At 43.4% G+C, this 18,889-nt stretch overlaps 1 protein-coding gene across 8 annotated transcripts in view; it reads right to left on the reverse strand.

The window, feature by feature from the left end:
* Window positions 1-6,688: 6,688 nt before the first annotated feature.
* The window catches only part of SAE1 (SUMO1 activating enzyme subunit 1), a 106,924-nt gene continuing 94,723 nt past the window's right edge, over window positions 6,689-18,889 (reverse strand). For all 8 annotated transcript variants that reach the window (XM_038528480.1, XM_038528478.1, XM_038528479.1 and 5 more), the window contains 2 exons: window positions 11,866-11,935; window positions 6,689-7,762 (listed from right to left, as the gene is read on the reverse strand). In XM_038528480.1, coding sequence (XP_038384408.1) covers window positions 7,670-7,762; window positions 11,866-11,935 — 163 coding nt within the window. In that variant the 3' untranslated portion in view covers window positions 6,689-7,669. The remainder of the gene's footprint in view (window positions 7,763-11,865; window positions 11,936-18,889) is intronic.

Below are 18,889 nucleotides of genomic sequence, written 5' to 3' on the forward strand. Positions count from 1 at the left end.
CACATGGTCTGGTCCAAGCCTCTGTGACTCCTAGGAGGTGAGAGAGGCAGTCCACAGAGCACATCTGCTGTCTAGTTGTACCCAAAGGGTGGCTAAGGAGAGTGGGTGCCACTGTATGCACTCTGCCTTCGTGCATCCCTACACAACTCTCACCAAACGCAAAGCCCCATGAGGGCCGGGTTTTAAGTAATCTCCACACCCAGTGTGGGGCTGGAACTCACAAGCCCAAGATTCTGAAGCTGAGTCATCCAAGAGCCCCAAGGGCAGAGGGTTTTTTCTCGGTGCTTTATCTTCACTGGATAAAGTGTGTCCTGGAAGCTCAATATTTACTGGACGAATGAACGGCCTATAACTTATTCAGAAGCACCGCCATGAGGAGTCCTGGGGAACAGGTCAGTAATGAGACTGATCTTGTGCCTGCCCTCATGGAGGCAGGTGATATCTGGGAGAAGACCTCAAGCTAAGATCAAGGTGAAGCTTAACCTATGCAGCTGCCCTAAGGCCTAACACGCTGCCTGGCATAAGAAGCCTGTGATTAATATAAGGGGAGCTCCTGGGGCAGCCCCGGTGGCACAGCGGTTTAGCGCCGCCTGCAGCCCAGGGTGTGATCCTGGAGACCCAGGATCGAGTCCCACATCAGGCTCCTTGCATGGAGCCTGCTTCTCCCTCTGCCTGTGTCTCTGCCTGTGTCTCTCTCTGCGTGTCTCTCATGAATAAATAAATAAAATCTTAAAAAAAAAGGGTTGGGGGGGAGCTCCTACCGTTATCCTCCTGAAAACAAGGCAACCGGCCAAATGCTTTCCTTATGCCCTCTCCTACATGACTGGCACAGACACAGGTTCAGATCCCAGGTCTGTCCCTTCTGGTAGTCCTCACTGGTAGCGGGGAAATGGCCCTTCTAAAAGATCAGGGTAAGGTAAATGGGAACAATCACTTTGGAAAGGAATTTGGCAAAAGCTTGTCAAGCAAAGGATGCAATTATCTATACCAGCAATTGCCTTCCTGGGTGTCCTCCCTTAGAAGTGCATGTGCACAAATGTCCAAGTCTGCTTTAGGCATGCAACAGAATAACAGCACGTTAGCTGGAATGAACTAGAACTCTATGAACAAGCAACAAATAATGGTGAGCAAAAATTAGAAAAAAGCAGGTGGCAAAATGATGGTGGGTACCTGGGTGTTTGTTCTATTATTCTCCATATTTTCCGCCATGCTTAAATGCTTGTGCACAGAGCCCAAGGCCCCTGGCGGGATGGGGTGGGGGGTGGGGGGTTCACACCCAGCTCTCTGGCAGCTTGGCTCCCCTGCAGAGGATGCTTCGTACTGCCACAACCAACTGCTTTCCCTTGTCAGTAACAGTTAGTGGAACTATTGACATGGCTGAATGAGGCCTATCAATTTTATTGTTTTCTCTTTGTGTTCTGGTTCCCTCTTTCCTGTCTTCTCGTGGATTATTTGAATACTTCCTCCGAGATTTTGCTCTCAGCAGTTCAGCTTTTAGTAGTACCTACCTCTCCTCGGTCTATTTGGGGTCCGTATTGTACCACTTCACTTACATTGTAGAATCGGCCACTGCATAGGCCACAGGTCCTTCAGACCCTTCCCACCATTTGGCGCCATCGTGGTGACACGGCTTACATCTCCACACATCACAAATCCCACAAGGTAGTGGCATAACTTTTGCTTTCAAAATCATATAGATTGCAAAGAAATCTAAGAGGCTAGAGAGTCCTTAGCAATCTTTCACCACCGGGTTACCATTTATAGAAAGTACTCTTCGATGCAGCCTGAAGTTCCAAGTTTCTCCTGGGATAACATCCCCCAAGGTTGAAGAACTTCCATTAGCATTTTGTATAGTGTATTTCTGCCAGTGACAAGATCTCTTAGGCTTCTTTTATCCGAAAATACTTGTTTTAACTGGTTATAGAATTCTGGGGTTGACGGTTTCTCTTCAGCCTCTTGATCCGTCTCTGATCGCCATCTTTACTGGAGAACTCCAGGAACACCTGAATCACAGTCCCCCTGCTTGTAATGTGTTGTTTTTATCAGGCTGCTTTCAAGACTTTAAAAAAATCTGTGCCTCTTTTTAGACTGGATAATTCCTACCAATGTATTTCCAGTGCATGAAGTCTCTCATCCCCATTCTGCTATTAGGTTTACCACTAAAATTGCGGGTACTGTATTTTCTGGGTTAGAATATCCATTTTGTTCTTTAATATTTTCTATTTCTCTGCCAAGATTTCTCATTTTTCAGCATTACACAGGTAATTTCCTTTTACCTGTTGTAGCATAGTTATAATAAATAGTTGCTTAAAATCCTTGTCTAATTCCAACACTTTTTTTTTTTTTTTTTTTTAATGTAGGCTCCAGGGATCCCGGGGTGGCGCAGCGGTTTGGCGCCTGCCTTTGGCCCAGGGCGCGATCCGGGAGACCCTGGATCGAATCCCACGTCAGGCTCCCGGTGCATGGAGCCTGCTTCTCCCTCTGCCTGTGTCTCTGTCTCTCTCTCTCTCTCTCTGTGACTATCATAAATAAATAAAAATTAAAAAAAAAATAATGTAGGCTCCACACCCAACACGGGGTTTGAACTCACGACCTTGCAAGAGTTGCATGCTCTACCCACTGAGCCAACGAGGCACCCCCTAACATTTGGGTTCTCTTGGTCATCTTATCTTTTCCCTTGAGAATGAGTCACATTTCCCTAATTCTATGTATACTAATTAGGTAATTTTGAAATGTGTCTGGATATTCTGTTAACATTGTAGAACATTCTGGATCCTGTTATATTCCTCCAAAGGATGTGAAAAGGTCTTATTGTGGCGATATTTGTATTTGCTAGACCCGACCAGCTGCAGTGGGTAACTGTAAATCCAGATCTCTTCAGTCCTGCTTTGAGTTGGCCCCACACATCCATAGCGTCCTGGTCAGCAAGAGACTTGGGCTGAATTTATAGATGTAACTTGGGGGAAGGAACTTCCCTAGCACTCTCCTTTCAGATCATTGTGGTTACTCTCCCTATAAATATTTAATATTATTAATTAATTAATTAATTATTAATGTATTATTAATTTAATATTATATTTAATATTTATTTTATACTAAACTATTCTTCAGGCCAGTAAGACAGTTGGGTTTAGCTGCCTGGTGCAGTGTCAGTGGCTGCAGCCTGCTCTCCAGCTAATACTGCAGAAAAACGAACACATACCAGAAAACTCATACTGAGGTGGGCTTTTCCTGCAACTTTCAACTCACTCCCTATACCAAATCCACCTGCTTTTGATCAACTCTCCAAAGCCTCCCAGTAGCTTTTATTTTCAGTATTTCGTCTAGAATATATAGTTTACTTGTGGGGGTGGGGCGGTTGTCTGGTAGAAGTTTACTCCACCACACCAGAAACAGAACTTCTGTATTTTCTTTTTAATAGACCTAAACCTATTATTTTTTTAGGATTCAAACTGGGGAATCCTACACCCCACTATCCAGGTCATATGCAAAGTGTCAGAGACCCAGGTACAAAGTCAGAATGGCCATATCTTATTAGCAAAGTCCAAAGGGCTCCTAATAAAACATGAGAAGGATCAGTAGTTCCAGGAGGAAAGGAAACATCTAAAGTTATCCCTGTGGCCTTCTCTCTTAGAACCAAGGTGCTGGGTGGTCCCATGACTTGGCAGAGGCTCAGAGCACTTGGCAAATGAGGTCCAGAGCTGAATCTCTGCCACTGGCACACTATGCCCCCCTCTAGCAAGCTAATCCCCAACTTGAACCAGCACTCCTCACCCACCCTGCAATGGTTGTTTCCTGAAGCAAGATTTATTTTTCATTGTTTATGTTGTTTTTTCCTTCCTTAAAAACTATGACTGTGTGTCTTTGTAAACCTTTCAGTTCTGCACTACACACACCTATTATCTATCCAAACAACAAATGACATTGTAAAAATGCTACCACGCTAGTCTTTTGGAAGGAATCAACATCTCAAATGCATTTATATACTCTATAACCGTGGCATCGGGCTTTGAGGAGTCTTTCTCAAGCATGTGCAAAGGAAACCAGCTCCATGTCACTCAACAGCAGACTGATTAAATAGCTTATGGTTCATCTGTGGTTTTGGAATTCAATGCACAATGCACTGACAAGGATCTCTAAGACATTGTGGGGAAAAAAAGCATGTTGCAGAAAAAGTTACACATAATAGCAGCTAACAGGGAGCAACTTCTACTCAAAAGAATGTATTCATTCATTCAATTCCCACATGATCAGAGGAATGTACTATTACCCCATTTTACACATGGGGCAACGGAGGCACAAAAGGTCACTTGCCCAAGGTCACAGAGCTAAGTAGTAGAGTCTGGGTCTAAATCTGACAGTCTGGAAAGATTCACTGTCAAAGGCTGCCAAGAGTGACCTCTGGGAGGTATATATGAAAGTGGATACTGCTAATATATCCAAAAAGCATCTCACATTTCTCTCCAAAATCCTGAATTTATCTGTGAAGTCAGCTGCTCCTGCTATATGGCCAACCTTGAGCTGCCAGGCCTATGAGGCAGTAGGGAGGAATCTTTTCACCCATGTATATGTATATTGCTTCAATTATGTTACTACAAGCTTAAAATCAAAATCTGCCTGCCCTTCTGGATCCAGCTGAAGGCCCTCCCTGAACACCTGGGGCTGCCAGATTGTTTTCAGTGGCGACTGGGTCTCAGGACCTTGTGGAGGCAAAGCCCCAGTCACTAACAAGTAGTGGTACCACTAAATAAATGTCCTCTAAGCACCTTGTGTAAAAGCCTTCCCATCAGCCCCCATTTTGCCCATACTTGTTAGGTCAGACTGTACCTTCATTTACAGTATGAACATGACAACAGCATCGATCCCCATGGGGGAGCTGTGAGGATTCAAACAATTTAGTTAATGTGCAAGTATTTTTCAAGGTACTACGCAGGTAGTGTGAGCATGTTGGCTATTAAACACTTTTGACTTGCCAACTCCAACCTAAGCCTCCATTTTCTCATCTGCAAAGGGCAAATAGGACATACCTCAATAGATAAACATTTGTATTTACCAAAAAATATGCAAGAAACTGATAAAAAAGGGTCTCTGCTGTAAAGGGAAACCACAGAATAAAGGTTTCCGATGGGACTGAGAGCTTTTTATTGTCATTTTTTACCTTTGCTTTTTTTTTTTTTTTTTTTGGTAGCACCTGTTCCACTAGAATGTTCTGAGGCTTCAACTTAACAGTTTGGCTACTACACATACCACAGACAACAGAAGTGGGGTATGGAGTGGAAGAAACCTGGCAGCCCCAAAGACAGCCCACTTCCTTTCATTTAGTAACTCTAGCATCCCAAAAGTATTTGTTACCTTCACAGATTAGATCTCTTTCCCAAGTAGCTACATTATCTCCTGGAGGTATTAGAAACCACAGGATGAAAAAAAAAAAAAAAAAAAAAAAAAAGAAACCACAGGATGATCACTGTGCTCCTCTGGAGACTTGAGGAAAACCAGTTTTATGATAATGCTAACATGTAATGTGGGAGAACATGAAATTTGAAGAAATGAGAATAGAGACATTGCTTGCCTGGGGCTGGCAGCTTCCAGCACCACCCCCAGATTCCCGAAGGGTCCTTTCTGGATGACTCAATTTCTGCCATTTAGTGGTACAGGGGTGGAAAAGTTTGAAGAGCTTCAGGGAAGATTCTAGGATGACAATCTTGTTTTTATCCATCCAGACCCACCTACTCCCCCTTGTGACGAAGGCCCCACACTGCAAAGTAAAAGGGTGTCATTGGCCTAAAATTTCAAAGGGTGAGATTCATCCATTGACAAAAAACACTGACCTTGGTGCCCCTGACTTGACACTGATGGGGTCCAGAAAGGGGCCCCTCCAGAAATGCAGTCCTAGCTAGGGAGGAGAGCTGATCAGGAGGGTCAGGGAATGGAGTACCTCCTCCCAGGGGAGACCAATTGTTTTCTTTTCTCAACACAGCAGGGCTGAAATAGGAAAGGGGTGAATTTGTTCAAACTGGCCAGACTCACACCTCACACACTTTTACAACAAGGCAAAATCCAAGGAGGGTGATGAAAACTGGAGCAAGCTCAGACTATCGAGTCAAGATAAACCTGGTATCCCGAGCTAACGAAAGCTTTGATCCCACCGGCTGTGGGACTTGAGGCATATTACTTAAGTGGCACTTAACTTTAAGGTAGCATCAGCATCCCGTCTTTTATTTCTCGTTAATATAGTTTTTGTTGGGACGCCTGGGTGGCTCAGCAGTGGAGTATCTGCCTTTCACCCAGGACATGATCGTGGGGTCCCAGGATCGAGTCCCACATCAGGCTCCTTGCATGGAGCCTGCTTCTCTCTCTGCCTGTGTCTCTGCCTCTCTGTGTCTCTCATGAATAAATTAAAAAAATATATATATATATATACATATATATATAGTTCTTGTCACTGAGAATAGCCACTATTGAATTGGTCAACGAACATTTGGAACCAGAAGCTTTTATGTGCTCTACAATTTGAGCACTCTAACTCTTGTTGCATTACCCAGAAAAACAATGGCAGAAATGGTGAAAGAGGGGAGGAATCTCTGAGTCATACTGAAGCATCCAGTGATATTTCTTTAGGTTAAAAAAGACCATTGGGAGGATCACTCCCTGTTAGAGGACGGGGTTTGTAATGTGGAAAAACAACAGGTAAATCCTAAAGCAAATAACTTTATTTCTATCATTCCTTTTTCAAGAACCAAGGAAATATAGAAAATATAAAACAACACAAACAGCTGCAATTCAATTTGGGGGTCGGGGAAGGCGGGTAAAGAAGGAATGGCACAGCCCTTTAAAGCAACTTCCAGGACGGCCTGAGCCGCATCAGGTGTGGGGGGGCCCTGAGAAGACAGGCTCCTATGTCCCAGCTTGGGCCCCAATACATCAGAATCCTCAGAGGGTGGGACCCTGGAATCTGCCTTTTTAAAACAAGTTTTCCCACTCACGTTCACTTAGCAAGGTCTCGCCCTAAAGCCCAAGGGAACTTTGGTAACATTTCCTCTCTTCCAAAATCCAGGCTGAAACCCAACTAATCCTGAACTAAAACTCAAGAACAGCACACCAGATGCCACCTGTTGTTTTTCAGGGTCTCAAACTCTGGAGGAAATACATCCCGCCTGCCACGTCTTTTCCCCTCTAGGGCACCTGTCTGCATTTGGAACTGTTGCTCCACTAGTGTTTCATCAGGCCCAGCCTTATTCTCCACCTGGAGTCCTGCTTTTCTCTGTATGACAGCGGGCAGGGAGTAACTCCAAGAAGGTGGCAAGAGGATCCTACATAACGAGGCGTGCTGGTTCCTGGCAGGTGTCTTCTGCAGGGCCCCAGAGGGCTGGTGATGCCGTGGCAGCACCAGGACAGAGGGATGCATCAGTGGGGGCATTCAGGTGATGGCTGGCAAACAGCCCTCCACAGTGCTGCAACAGACAGCCAGTCCCTACACCCTTTGCTGAGCAGCTGTTGGTGCATGGAAGTCAAACATCTGTACAAGCTCAGTGCTCGCAGAAAATGGTTTGTACTTGGTCCAATGGCTTCACTTTTCCCCTGTCTGGAGTTGCCTTCGTGGGGGAAGGGGACAGGGCACACATGTGGGCAGGCTGCAGGTCAGCATCTCCAGGGCTGCCAAGTCTTAGGTTCACTTGGGGCCGAGGCATTCCACAATCCCATTCCCCTTCATGCCATCAAAAAAGAAGAAGTTGTTGTGAGGAGGGTCCCTTTGAGACAGGGCCTGGGAAGAAAAACAAGATGAGGGTTCAGCTCAGACGCTTTCAAAGGGCTAATATGGAGAGAAAAAAAAAAAAGAAAAAACCCAGATCTTCTAAAACTTAGCAGCGCTTCTCAAAAGAGGTTAAATTTGCTCCTCAGGAGTTAAGCGGCTAGTTTGAGACACAACTGTGACTGCCATGTCTCTCTGAGCTGTCCCTGATCACCTCTGTGTCTCTGGACAGGTCACTTAGCCTCTCTGAACTCCACTTCCCCACATAAATGAAAGTAGCACATGTGTTATCCTAGGCTTTAAAAGAGGTGATGTGGGTAGCCCGGGGTGGCTCAGCGGTTTAGCACCACCTTCGGCCCCGGGCGTGATCCTGGAGACCCGGGATCAAGTCCCATGTCGAGCTCCCTGTATGAGCCTGCTTCTCCGTCTGTGTCTCTGCCTCTCTCTCTCTCTCTCTGTGTCTCTCTCATGAATAAGTAAATAAATAAAATTAAAAAAAAAAAAAAAAAAAAAGAGAGGCGAGGATGTTCTTCAACCATGTGAAACGCTCCACATGGAGAAGCACTGCTGGCAAACAGCAGTAATAATTATTTAGTACTACTGGACGGAGAAAGGTGGCGGCCCTCATCACCTGCGGGACATACACTGACGCAGAAGTGGCTCTTCTATGAGGAGACATGCTGCCTGCCTTCTTCTGCATGACAGGTTAGGGCTGGGATCCAGAGAGCCGGGGAGTGCTATTTAGCCATGGAAATGGTAATTATCTTGTGGGGTTAACAGAAGCACTTTTAAAGGTAAGACTAGACCTCCTGAAATTACATGCTGAATCATGTGTACACATGTGCACTGGAGAAAGGATTCATAGGTGTCAGTGAGTTTTCTAAGAGGTTCTTACCTCAAAAAGGGTTACCATTTAAATATGAGGACACTGTCCAAGCAAGCCATTGGGCAGGGTTTAAAGGTTCCCAGGAGCACCACTCCTGTCATTCATAGGGCATTTTACGAGGCCTGAACTACTTCTTTTTGAATTAAGCGCCAATCTCAACCTGTTTCTTCATCTGTAAAATGGGGATGATTATACCTACTTCAAGTGGTTATTCAGCCATCTGTCCATGGAAAACTTATAGAGCATCTACTCTGTGCCAGGTCATGGTAGGTACTAAGGATTTTGAGGAATGGCATGCTCCTCTGGGCTTACATACAAAATGGCAAATCAATAGCACGTGCCTGCTACAGTTTTCAGTGAACATGAGATGCAATCAAGCTTGTAATACATCTGGCACATACCAAATTATCAAAAAGTGGAAGCTGCCATGAGTAATGGAGCCAGAGATCCCTAGGATCCCTCTGAGGACCCCAAGCACTCAGCCAGGAAGAAGGGCCCACAACCCTACATTAGAACTCCTATACCCCAGAACTCAATTACAGGAGATGACACAATAGAATCCAGTATGGCTGCCACTGACACCATCACCACTAGTACTGCAGACAGGCCTAGAGGGGACAGTGGGAGGCAAAAGACAGAGGACTGACACCTAAGGAAGCATGACAGAAGAGGGGACATTGACAGAATATGTGGTATTTGAAATGATGGAAGGAAGGAAGGAACAATGAGGATTCCAGGGAACAGACTTACATTTGCCCTCCAACTCCTAATGTTTACTTGTTATGGATGGTTAGATGGTCCTCAGGAGAGAAGGGGGGGGTCCTGCAGCCTTCAGATTGTGGGACCCTGATGCCAGCTGGCTGAAGGTTGAATGGTATTAAGTAAGGGGGGTGGGTGGCGGGGACAAGACACCAGGCAGGCCATGGGGTGAACACAGGGCTAAAGGTAAAGTGCTTTCCAAGCAAGATGGGGGTAGGGGGAGATTCCAAACACACCCAGCAACCAAGAATGCAGAGTACTCTGGCTGTCTGGGATAAACAGAAACAAGATGCGAGCAACAGCTGTCCCCAGCAGGCAGGAAGGAGGGGGCTGCATTAGAGGTTAGGACTGGGATGTGGGGAAGCCACTGCAAACAATGGGGTCAAGGACAGCCACCCTGACCCCTAATCTCCACCCCACATGAAAAACCTAGCGAGCAGTTTCTTGGTGAGATGTACAAAGTGAGGCTGAAACCACAAAGACAGTGCCCCCGGTTCCATGCAGATAGCACGTGAAGCATGAGGGCTGTGTGGTGAAGGGCACAGGCTCAGAGACCAGTCCTGGGTTCTAATCCTGGCTCTACCACTTCTTTGCACCTCAGCTCCTCCTCTATGTATCAGGGGTGGTCACAATAGTCCTACTTCATAGGGCTGTTTTGAGGATGAGTGCATCCATGTGAAGAGTATGGTCTCTGCATGGTACAGGGCGGGCATTTCAATAAATATTGTTACTGTTGTTGTCACTATAGGCTACAAAAATGAGTGTGTTCCCTTAGGATTCTCCGATTATTGTGCTCCTTCTTCCTGAGTTTGTCCATAGGTGGCTTCAGAATACTTCTCAACAGTCTTCTGGGCAGCCACAATTGAGGCTGCCCACAATTCTGGGCAGCTTATATTGGGCATATAAGCTACAATTTTCGGGCAGCCCCTCTGGCCCAGCGGTTTAGAGCCGCCTGCAGCCTGGGGTGTGATCCTGGAGGCCCGGGATCAAGTCCCGCGTCGGGCTCCCTACATGGAGCCTGCTTCTCCCTCTGCCTGTGTCTCTGCCTCTCTCTCTCTCTATGAATAAATAAAATCTTAAAAAAAAAAAAAAAAGCAAGCTACAATTTTCATAGCAGTCTGAATTAAGCAGAAGGCATGAACACCCAAACAGGTGTGGCCATCACATCCCTCTCTTCTTCTCCTTATCTCTCTGGGGCTCGCCAGGAAAGAAGAGAGGAGAAAAAAAAAAAAAAAAAAAAAAAAAAAAAAGCCTTAAAGATGGTAGGACTGTCAAATTGAGTCAAATGAAAAAAAAAAAAAAAAAATTGAGTCAAATGTCTCCAGAGCAAATTTACGGACTTAAAGACAAAATAGTAAGAACTAAATCTCCAGGGAACCCTGGGTGGCGCAGCGGTTTGGCGCCTGCCTTTGGCCCAGGGCGCGATCCTGGAGACCCAGGATCGAATCCCACATCGGGCTCCCGGTGCATGGAGCCTGCTTCTCCCTCTGCCTGTGTCTCTGCCTCTCTCTCTCTCTCTGTGACTATCATAAATAAATAAAAATTAAAAAAAAAAAAAAAAAAAAAAAAAGAACTAAATCTCCAAATGGTCCTCCTAAGCTCAAACACAACATGTAAATGAGCACAGAAAATAATTTAACTAGGCATGACTCTGCTCCATGAAAAAGGACAAAGCATCACTACAAAGTTACTGAAGCAGTCAAGAACCTACAAAAGGAAGATTGTTGTGGGGCAAATGTCAAAGCCCCAAAGAAAGTATTCTGGGATATGCTGTAGTTTTGACAACCAGAATGTTCCAGAAGAGAAAAGGTGGGCTGTGCTAGTTATTGGTTACGTAACCCCAGGTGAAATATTTCGCTTCTGAGAGGGACAATGACACCAAACCTAATGTGATCACAGGTCACCCTCTATAGAGCCTTGTGAGGCTCCTGGGTTAGTACACATGCTCCACTGGTATGGAATGAATGCCCCCTTCTGAATAAATACCCATGGTGTGTGCATAACAAGAGGAAGCTCTAATGCCATGTCATGGACAGAGAAAAACCACATGAAGCAGAAGAGCACAGGTTTTGGAGCCCCATATCTGGGCTTCAGTGCCCTCCCTTTAAATGGAGATCATCAGAGTATCATTTCATAGAGCAAGATACATGGCAAATATCATAAGCACCACATAACTCAGCAGTATAGTTAGGGGACAGTCTGCAGACAGTACCTGAAGGACACTATGCCCAGTTCTAGGCTTAGCACAGAGTAGACACTCAAAGATCATTTGCTGTATGCTCATCTGAACAGGCTGGAGAGAATAGGATGAGGTAGGAGGGTGAAGAAAGGAAAAGGGCAAGTCACAAAACAAAGATGAATAGAGTCCGAGAAACCAGGCAGCTCTCTAAGGTTAGCCAGGGGTTCTCTCTGGTTGGCACACCGACAAGACCATGGTGGATCAACGATCTGCTTCAAAGGGATTCTTTACCTTCACAATTTCCTGGGCCAGGATCCCTCCAACCACTGCACACACTGGGGCCATCTCAGAGAAGCAGTACCTAGAAGAGAAGACAAATGAAATGGAGCCCTGAGGAACAGGAAGGCTGGTAGATATCTGGCAAAGGTCAGTAGTGGGCTCACCTGAATGAAAACATCTACCAGGAGGAGTCAACTCAGACAGCAATGCTAATGCTGGCACCTAGGTATGAAAATGAAATCTGCTCCAGGAGGTTAGTTGGGAAAGACCTCTGAACCTCGCAAGGCAGGCAGGAATTGTTTCACAACATTTTTTGTTTAAGTTAAAGGAAAGACTATATCTGTGCTTCCTAAAAATAAGGTCCAACAAATATCAGATGTTTCAGTGCCCCGGTCACATTCTCGCAATTCTCTTCTTACCCACAATGGGCAGTGGGTTCTATCTGCTGTTCCCAGACAGATGTCAGGGAGAAGGCCTGTGTTAACATGTAGGAGGCATGGGAAATCTGGGGCCTGAAATTGAAGCATGGGGGCAGGAAGTCTTTGCTACTCACATAGATACCAACCCTTGTGGGCCAGGATGAGGCAACCAGAGGACAAATATTAGCTAATACTGTCACCTGTCCCTCCAAATCACCACTCCTGGGCAGTATAACACTCTCCCACCATCTCCCCAGAGGAAGTGTGTTCTGTCAGTTCCCAGCCCTGAAACAAAGGTATTTTCTAAATGAGCAAAGTGGAACACAGAAAAGTTAAAGTGAAAGCTTACCTAAGGAACCCTACCACCAGGAGACTACCACAAATCTTTCCAGTGTGATACACATCCTTCCTGATTTGGGGCAGCCCGGGTGGCTTAGCGGTTTAGCGCTGCTTTCAGCAGAGGGCATGATCCTGGAGACCCGGGATCGAGTCTCACATTGGGCTCCCTGCATGGAGCCTGCTTTTCCCTCTGCCTGTGTTTCTGCCTCCCTCTCTCTGTGTGTATCTCATGAATAAATAAGTAAAATCTTTAAAAAAAAAAAAAAAAACAAACAAACAAAAATCCTTTGTGATTTTTAAAAGTGCACATATCTAAACACATATAATTAAATCATGTTTTATATAAATATATTTAAATATATAAATTATAATAAATTATAAATATATAAAATACTATGAATAAATTATATATTATATAAATATTTATGTATATTATATATATATATATATAAAAGTCATTAACTCTGCTCTGTAATCTACTGATGGATATTTAATCTGTTCAACAATGCAAACAAGTATCTTGGCATAGGTGTCCAATAATTCTTTATGGCAAATTTCTAAATACAGAATTTCTGGATCCTGACACATTGTGCCAAAATGCCCTCAAGAAAAGCTTTACCATTTCAACTCCCATCAACCTTGTGTGAAGGTGCCCATCCCCCCACACCCTGGTGGGACCAGTATTTCCATCTGTACAATCACAGAGGTTAACTTTTCCTCTGGATTATCAAGGTCCTTCATAGATTATCAAACAGAGAACGATAACAAAGAAAAACTAGTCACAAAAAAAAAAAAAGAAAGAAAGAAAAACTAGTCACTCATTATCCCACTACTCAAAGATAATCAAACGTGGAAATATTTTCCTTTAAAAAAAAATACACCTGTATTCTGTGCAATTATACTATACAATTTAATATTCTTTTTTTCTCTTTTAAATAGTATATTATCTCAACAAAATGCTAACAAACCTAACCAGCAACATACATAAAAGATTATACACCATGACTAAGTGGGATTGATTTACAACCAGAAATGCAAGGTTGGTTTAGTATCTGAAAAATCAGTCAATGTAGTATTGCCGTATTAAATGAATACAGGGACCATAAACACATGATCATCTCAACAGACAGAGGGGAAAAAACGTGACAAAATCCAGCCCTCTTGATGATAATAACACCTAACAAACCGAGAACAGAGGGAAATTTCATCAACCTGATGAAGGGCATCTATGAAAAGTCTACAGCTGATATCATACTTAATGGTGAAAGACTGAAAGCTTTCCTCCTAAGATTGGGGATAAGACAAGGACGTCTGCTCTCACCACTTCTATATGACATTATACTAGGGGTTCTAGCCACCACAATTAAGGAAAGAAAAATGAATGAGACTGACAGATTAGAAAGGAAGAAGTAGATAACATGATCGAGTATATAGAAAATACTATGGAATCTACAGAAAAATTACTCAACTATTAAATTTAATCAGCAAGGCTGTAGGATATAAGATTAATAGACAAAAATGAATTGTATTTCTATAAATTAGCAATGAACATTTTTTTTTTGTTTTTTTTTTTTTTAATTTTTTAAATTTATTTATGATAGTCACAGAGAGAGAGAGAGAGAGGCAGAGACACAGGCAGAGGGAGAAGCAGGCTCCATGCACCGGGAGCCTGATGTGGGATTCGATCCCGGGTCTCCAGGATCGTGCCCTGGGCCAAAGGCAGGCGCCAAACCGCTGCGCCACCCAGGGATCCCGCAATGAACATTTTGAAAATGAAATTAAGACCTCCATTTATATTACCACCCAAAAGTATAAAATATTTAGGAATAGCTTAACAATAGTGTAAAACTTACATTCTGTAGACTACAAAACATTTTTGAACAAAATAAAATAAGTAAATAAATGGAAAAACATCCCACACTCATGATCAGAACACTGAACACTGCTAAGGTGGCAATACCCCCCAAATTTATTCTATATTTTTGGCATAATCCCCATCAAATTACTAGCTGCCTTTTTTGTAGAAATGGGAAAATCCATCCTAAAAATTTGTATGGGAATGCAAGAGACCCAGACTAGTCAAAAGAATTGTGAGAAAGAAGAAACTCACATGTCTCAATTTCACAACTTACTACTACTACTACAAAACAATAGTACTCAAAATACTGTGGTACTGGTATCTATATTGACGGACATATAGATCAGTGAAATAGAAGTAAGAATCCAGAAATAAATACCTATATCGTCAACTGATTTGTGTCTGTATGTGTGTGTGTTTAAAGATTTTATTTATTCATGAGAGACAGAGAGAGAGAGAGAGGCAGAGACACAGGCAGAGGGAGAAGCAGGCTCCATGCAGGGAGCCCGACGTGGGATTCGATCCCGGGTCTCCAGGATCGTGCCCTGGGCCAAAGGCAGGCGCCAAACCACTGCGCCACCCAGGGATCCCCTTTTTATTTTTCTTAATGATTTTATTTATTTATTTATTTGAGAGAGAGCACCAGCAGGGGAAGGGATAAAGGGAGAGGGAGAAGCTGACTCCTCTAGCAAGGAATCCAACCCCAGAACCCTGGGATCACTACCTGAGCTGAAGGCAGATGCTTAGTCAACTGAACCACCCAGATGCCCCTGAAAAAAATCTCTATAACAAACAATACTGGACAAGTGGGTCTCCACGTGCAAAAGAATGAAGCTGAACCTCTACCTCACACCATGCCCAAAAGCTGATTCAAAAATGGTTCACAGGGGGATCCCTGGGTGGCACAGCGGCGTCTCTGCCTCTCTCTGTGTGTCTCTCATGAATAAATAAAATCTTAAAAGAAAAAAAAAAGGCTCACAGATCTAAATATAATAGCTAAAACTACAAAACAGCAATAAATCTTCATGACCTTGGATTAGGCAATGGTTTCTTAAACGTTATCCTAGGAGAAGCAACATGAAAAAAGAAAAAAAAAGATAAATTGTTATTTCATAAAAATTAAAAACTTGTACTTCAAAGAATACTTTTCAGGGGATCCCTGGGTGGCACAGCGGTTTAGCGCCTGCCTTTGGCCCAGGGCACGATCCTGGAGACCGGGGATCGAATCCCACATCGGACTCCCGGTGCATGGAGCCTGCTTCTCCCTCTGCCTAAGTCTCTGCCTCTCTCTCTCTCTCTGTGTGACTATCATAAATAAATAAAAATTAAAAACAAAACAAAGAATACTTTTCATTTCAGAGAGTGAAAAGACAATCCACAGAATAGATTAAAAATTTTGTGAATCATGTATCTGATGAACAACCTGTATATCCAGATTCTATAAAGAACTCTTTTCTGGGAGGATCCCTGGATGGCTCAATGGTTTGGCACCTGCCTTCGGCCCGGGGCGTGGTCCTGGAGTCCCAGGATCAAGTCCCGCGTTAGGATCCCTGCATGGAGCCTGCTTCTCCCTTGCCTGTATCTCTGCCTCTCTCTCTGTGTCTCTCTCATGAATAAATAAATAAAATCTTAAAAAAAAAAACAAAAAACTTTTTTTTAAAGATTATTTATTTGAGAGAGAGAGAGAGAGAGAGAGAAAGTGAGAGAGCATGCGCGCGCACATGAGCAAGAAACCTGATGTGGGACTCGATATCTCAGGACCCCAAGATCATGACCCAAGGTGAAGGCAGATGCCTAACCGACTGAGCCATCTAGATGCCTCTCTATAGAGAACTCTTTATGACTAACAATAAAAAAGAAAAACAGGGAAGTCCAGGTGGCTCAGCAGTTTAGTACCGCCTTCAGCCTAGGGCCTGATCCTGGGGATCCGGGATCGAGTCCCACATTGGGCTCCCTGCATGGAGCCTGCTTCTCCCTCTGCCTGTGTCTCTGCTTCTCTCTCTCCTTCTCTGTGTTATGAATAAATAAATATCTAAAAAAGAAAAAAGAAAAAGAAAAGAATTTAAAAATGCACAAATTATTTGAATAGCATTTTGCTTAAAACATATACAAATGGCCACCAAGTACATGAAGAGATGTTCTACATCATTAGTCATTAAGAATGCAAATCAAAGCTATAGTGAAATACAACTTATTACCCACTAAGGCTAAATTAACAGACAATAACACTTGTTGGTAAGGATGTGGAGAAACTGGAATCCACACAAAAGTGTTGGTGGAGTGGCAAGGCGGTGTGGCTGCTATGGAAGACAGTCTGGCAGTTCCTCAAAATGTTAAACATAAAATTACCATATGATTCATCAATTCCACTCTTAGGTATACACACCCAAGAGAAATAAAAACTTATGCTCACACAAAAACACGTGAATGTTTATAGTGGCTTTAGTCTTTAATTGCCCAAAACCGGGAACAACCCAAATGTCCTTCATCTGGTGAACAAACTGGTGTATCCATACAGTACACTACTGCTCAGCAATAAGAAGAAATGAGCTATCCATTCATATAACGTGGATGAATTTCAAATGAATTAAACTAAGTGAAAGAAGCCAGACTCAAAAGGCTACACATGCTGAATGTATAACATCATTGGAAAGACAGAACTATAGGAATAGAGAACAGATCAGTGGCTACAGAGAAAAAAGAGCTGCCTTGTTATCAAGCACTACAAGGGAATTTTTAGGGCAATGAAACTTTTCTTTCTTTTGTTTTTGGAAAGGGAGAGGGAAAAAGGGAATCTTAAGGCTCCAAATCCAGTGTGGAACCCAAGTCAGCTTGATCTCACAACCCTGAGATCATGACATGAGTCAAAAATCAAGAGTCGAATGCTTAACTGAGCTACTGGGGTACCCCAAGAATGAATAAATGAATATCTATCTATCTATCTATCTATCTACCTTTCCTTCCTATCTCTCTCTCTCTCTTTCTTTCTTTTCTGTAATCTCTATGCCTAATGCAGGGCTTGAACTAACAACTGAGATCAAGAATTGCATGCTCTACTGATGGAGCCAGACAGGCACTCCAAGTTCATGGAACTTTAAAAACAAAAACAACCCACAACTACATAGTCAACTAACCTTTTTTTTTTTTTTTTTTTTTTTTTTAAGATTTATTTGAGAGTGTGAGACAGAGCAAGCACAAGCAAGGGGAACGGGAACAGGGGAGGGAGAAGCGAGTTTCCTACTGAGTTGGAGCTCGATGCAGGGCTTGATCCCAGGACCCCAGGACCTCAGGATCATGACCCGACCCAAAGTTAGACACTTAATGGACACAGAGCTACCCAGACACCCCTGGACCACTTTCTTATACCATATTCAAAACTAAATTCAAAATGGATGAAAGACCTAAATGTGAGACAGGAAACCATAAAGATCCTAGAGGAGAACACAGGCAGAAACCTCTCTCATGAATAAATAAATAAAATCTTAAAAAAAAAAAAAAAAAGATAAAAAGCTTCTGTAGAGTGAAGGAATCTAGAAAACCAAAAGGCAGCTTATGGAATAGGATAAGATATTTGCAAACAACATCATGTGATAAAGGGTTAGTACCCAAAACCTATAAAGAACTTACCAAACTCAACACCCCAAAAACAAAGAATCCAGTTACAAAATGGGCAGGAGACATGAATAGACACTTTTCCAGAGAAGACATCCAGATGGCTAACAGACACATGAAAAGATGGTCAACATCATTTATCATCAGGGAAATACAAATCAAAACCATGATGAAAAAAAAGAAAAAAAAAAAAAAAACATGATGAGGTACCACCTCACACCTCTCAGAATGGCTAAAAAAGTTTTTTTTTTTTTTTTAATTTTATTTTGATAGTCACACACAGAGAGAGAGAGAGAGAGAGAGGCAGAGACACAGGCAGAGGGAGAAGCAGGCTCCATGCACCGGGAGCCTGATGTGGGATTCGATCCCGGGTCTCCAGGATTGCGCCCAGGGCCAAAGGCAGGCGCTAAACTGCTGCACCACCCAGGGATCCCTAAAAAAAGTTTTAAGATTTTATTTATCACTCAAAAATAAAAAAAAAATATTTTATTTATTTTTTATTCATGAGAGACAGAGAGAGAGAGAGAGAGAGAGGCAGAGACATAGGCAGAGGGAAAAGCAGGCTCCATGCAGGGAACCCGATGTGGGACTCAATCCCAGGACTTCGGGATCACACCCTGAGCTGAAGGCGGATACTCAACCGCTGAGCCACCAGATGTTCTAAGAATGGCTAAAATTAATAGAAGAAACAATAGGTCTTGGTGAGGTTGTGAAGAAAAGGGAACCCTCTTGTCCTGTTGGTGGGAATGTAAACTGGTAAAACTGCTCTGGAGAACATTTTGGAGGTTCCTCAAAAAAGATAAACATA

The sequence above is a fragment of the Canis lupus genome, chromosome 1 (assembly GCF_011100685.1).
Source record: "Canis lupus familiaris isolate Mischka breed German Shepherd chromosome 1, alternate assembly UU_Cfam_GSD_1.0, whole genome shotgun sequence".
NCBI lineage: Eukaryota > Metazoa > Chordata > Mammalia > Carnivora > Canidae > Canis > Canis lupus.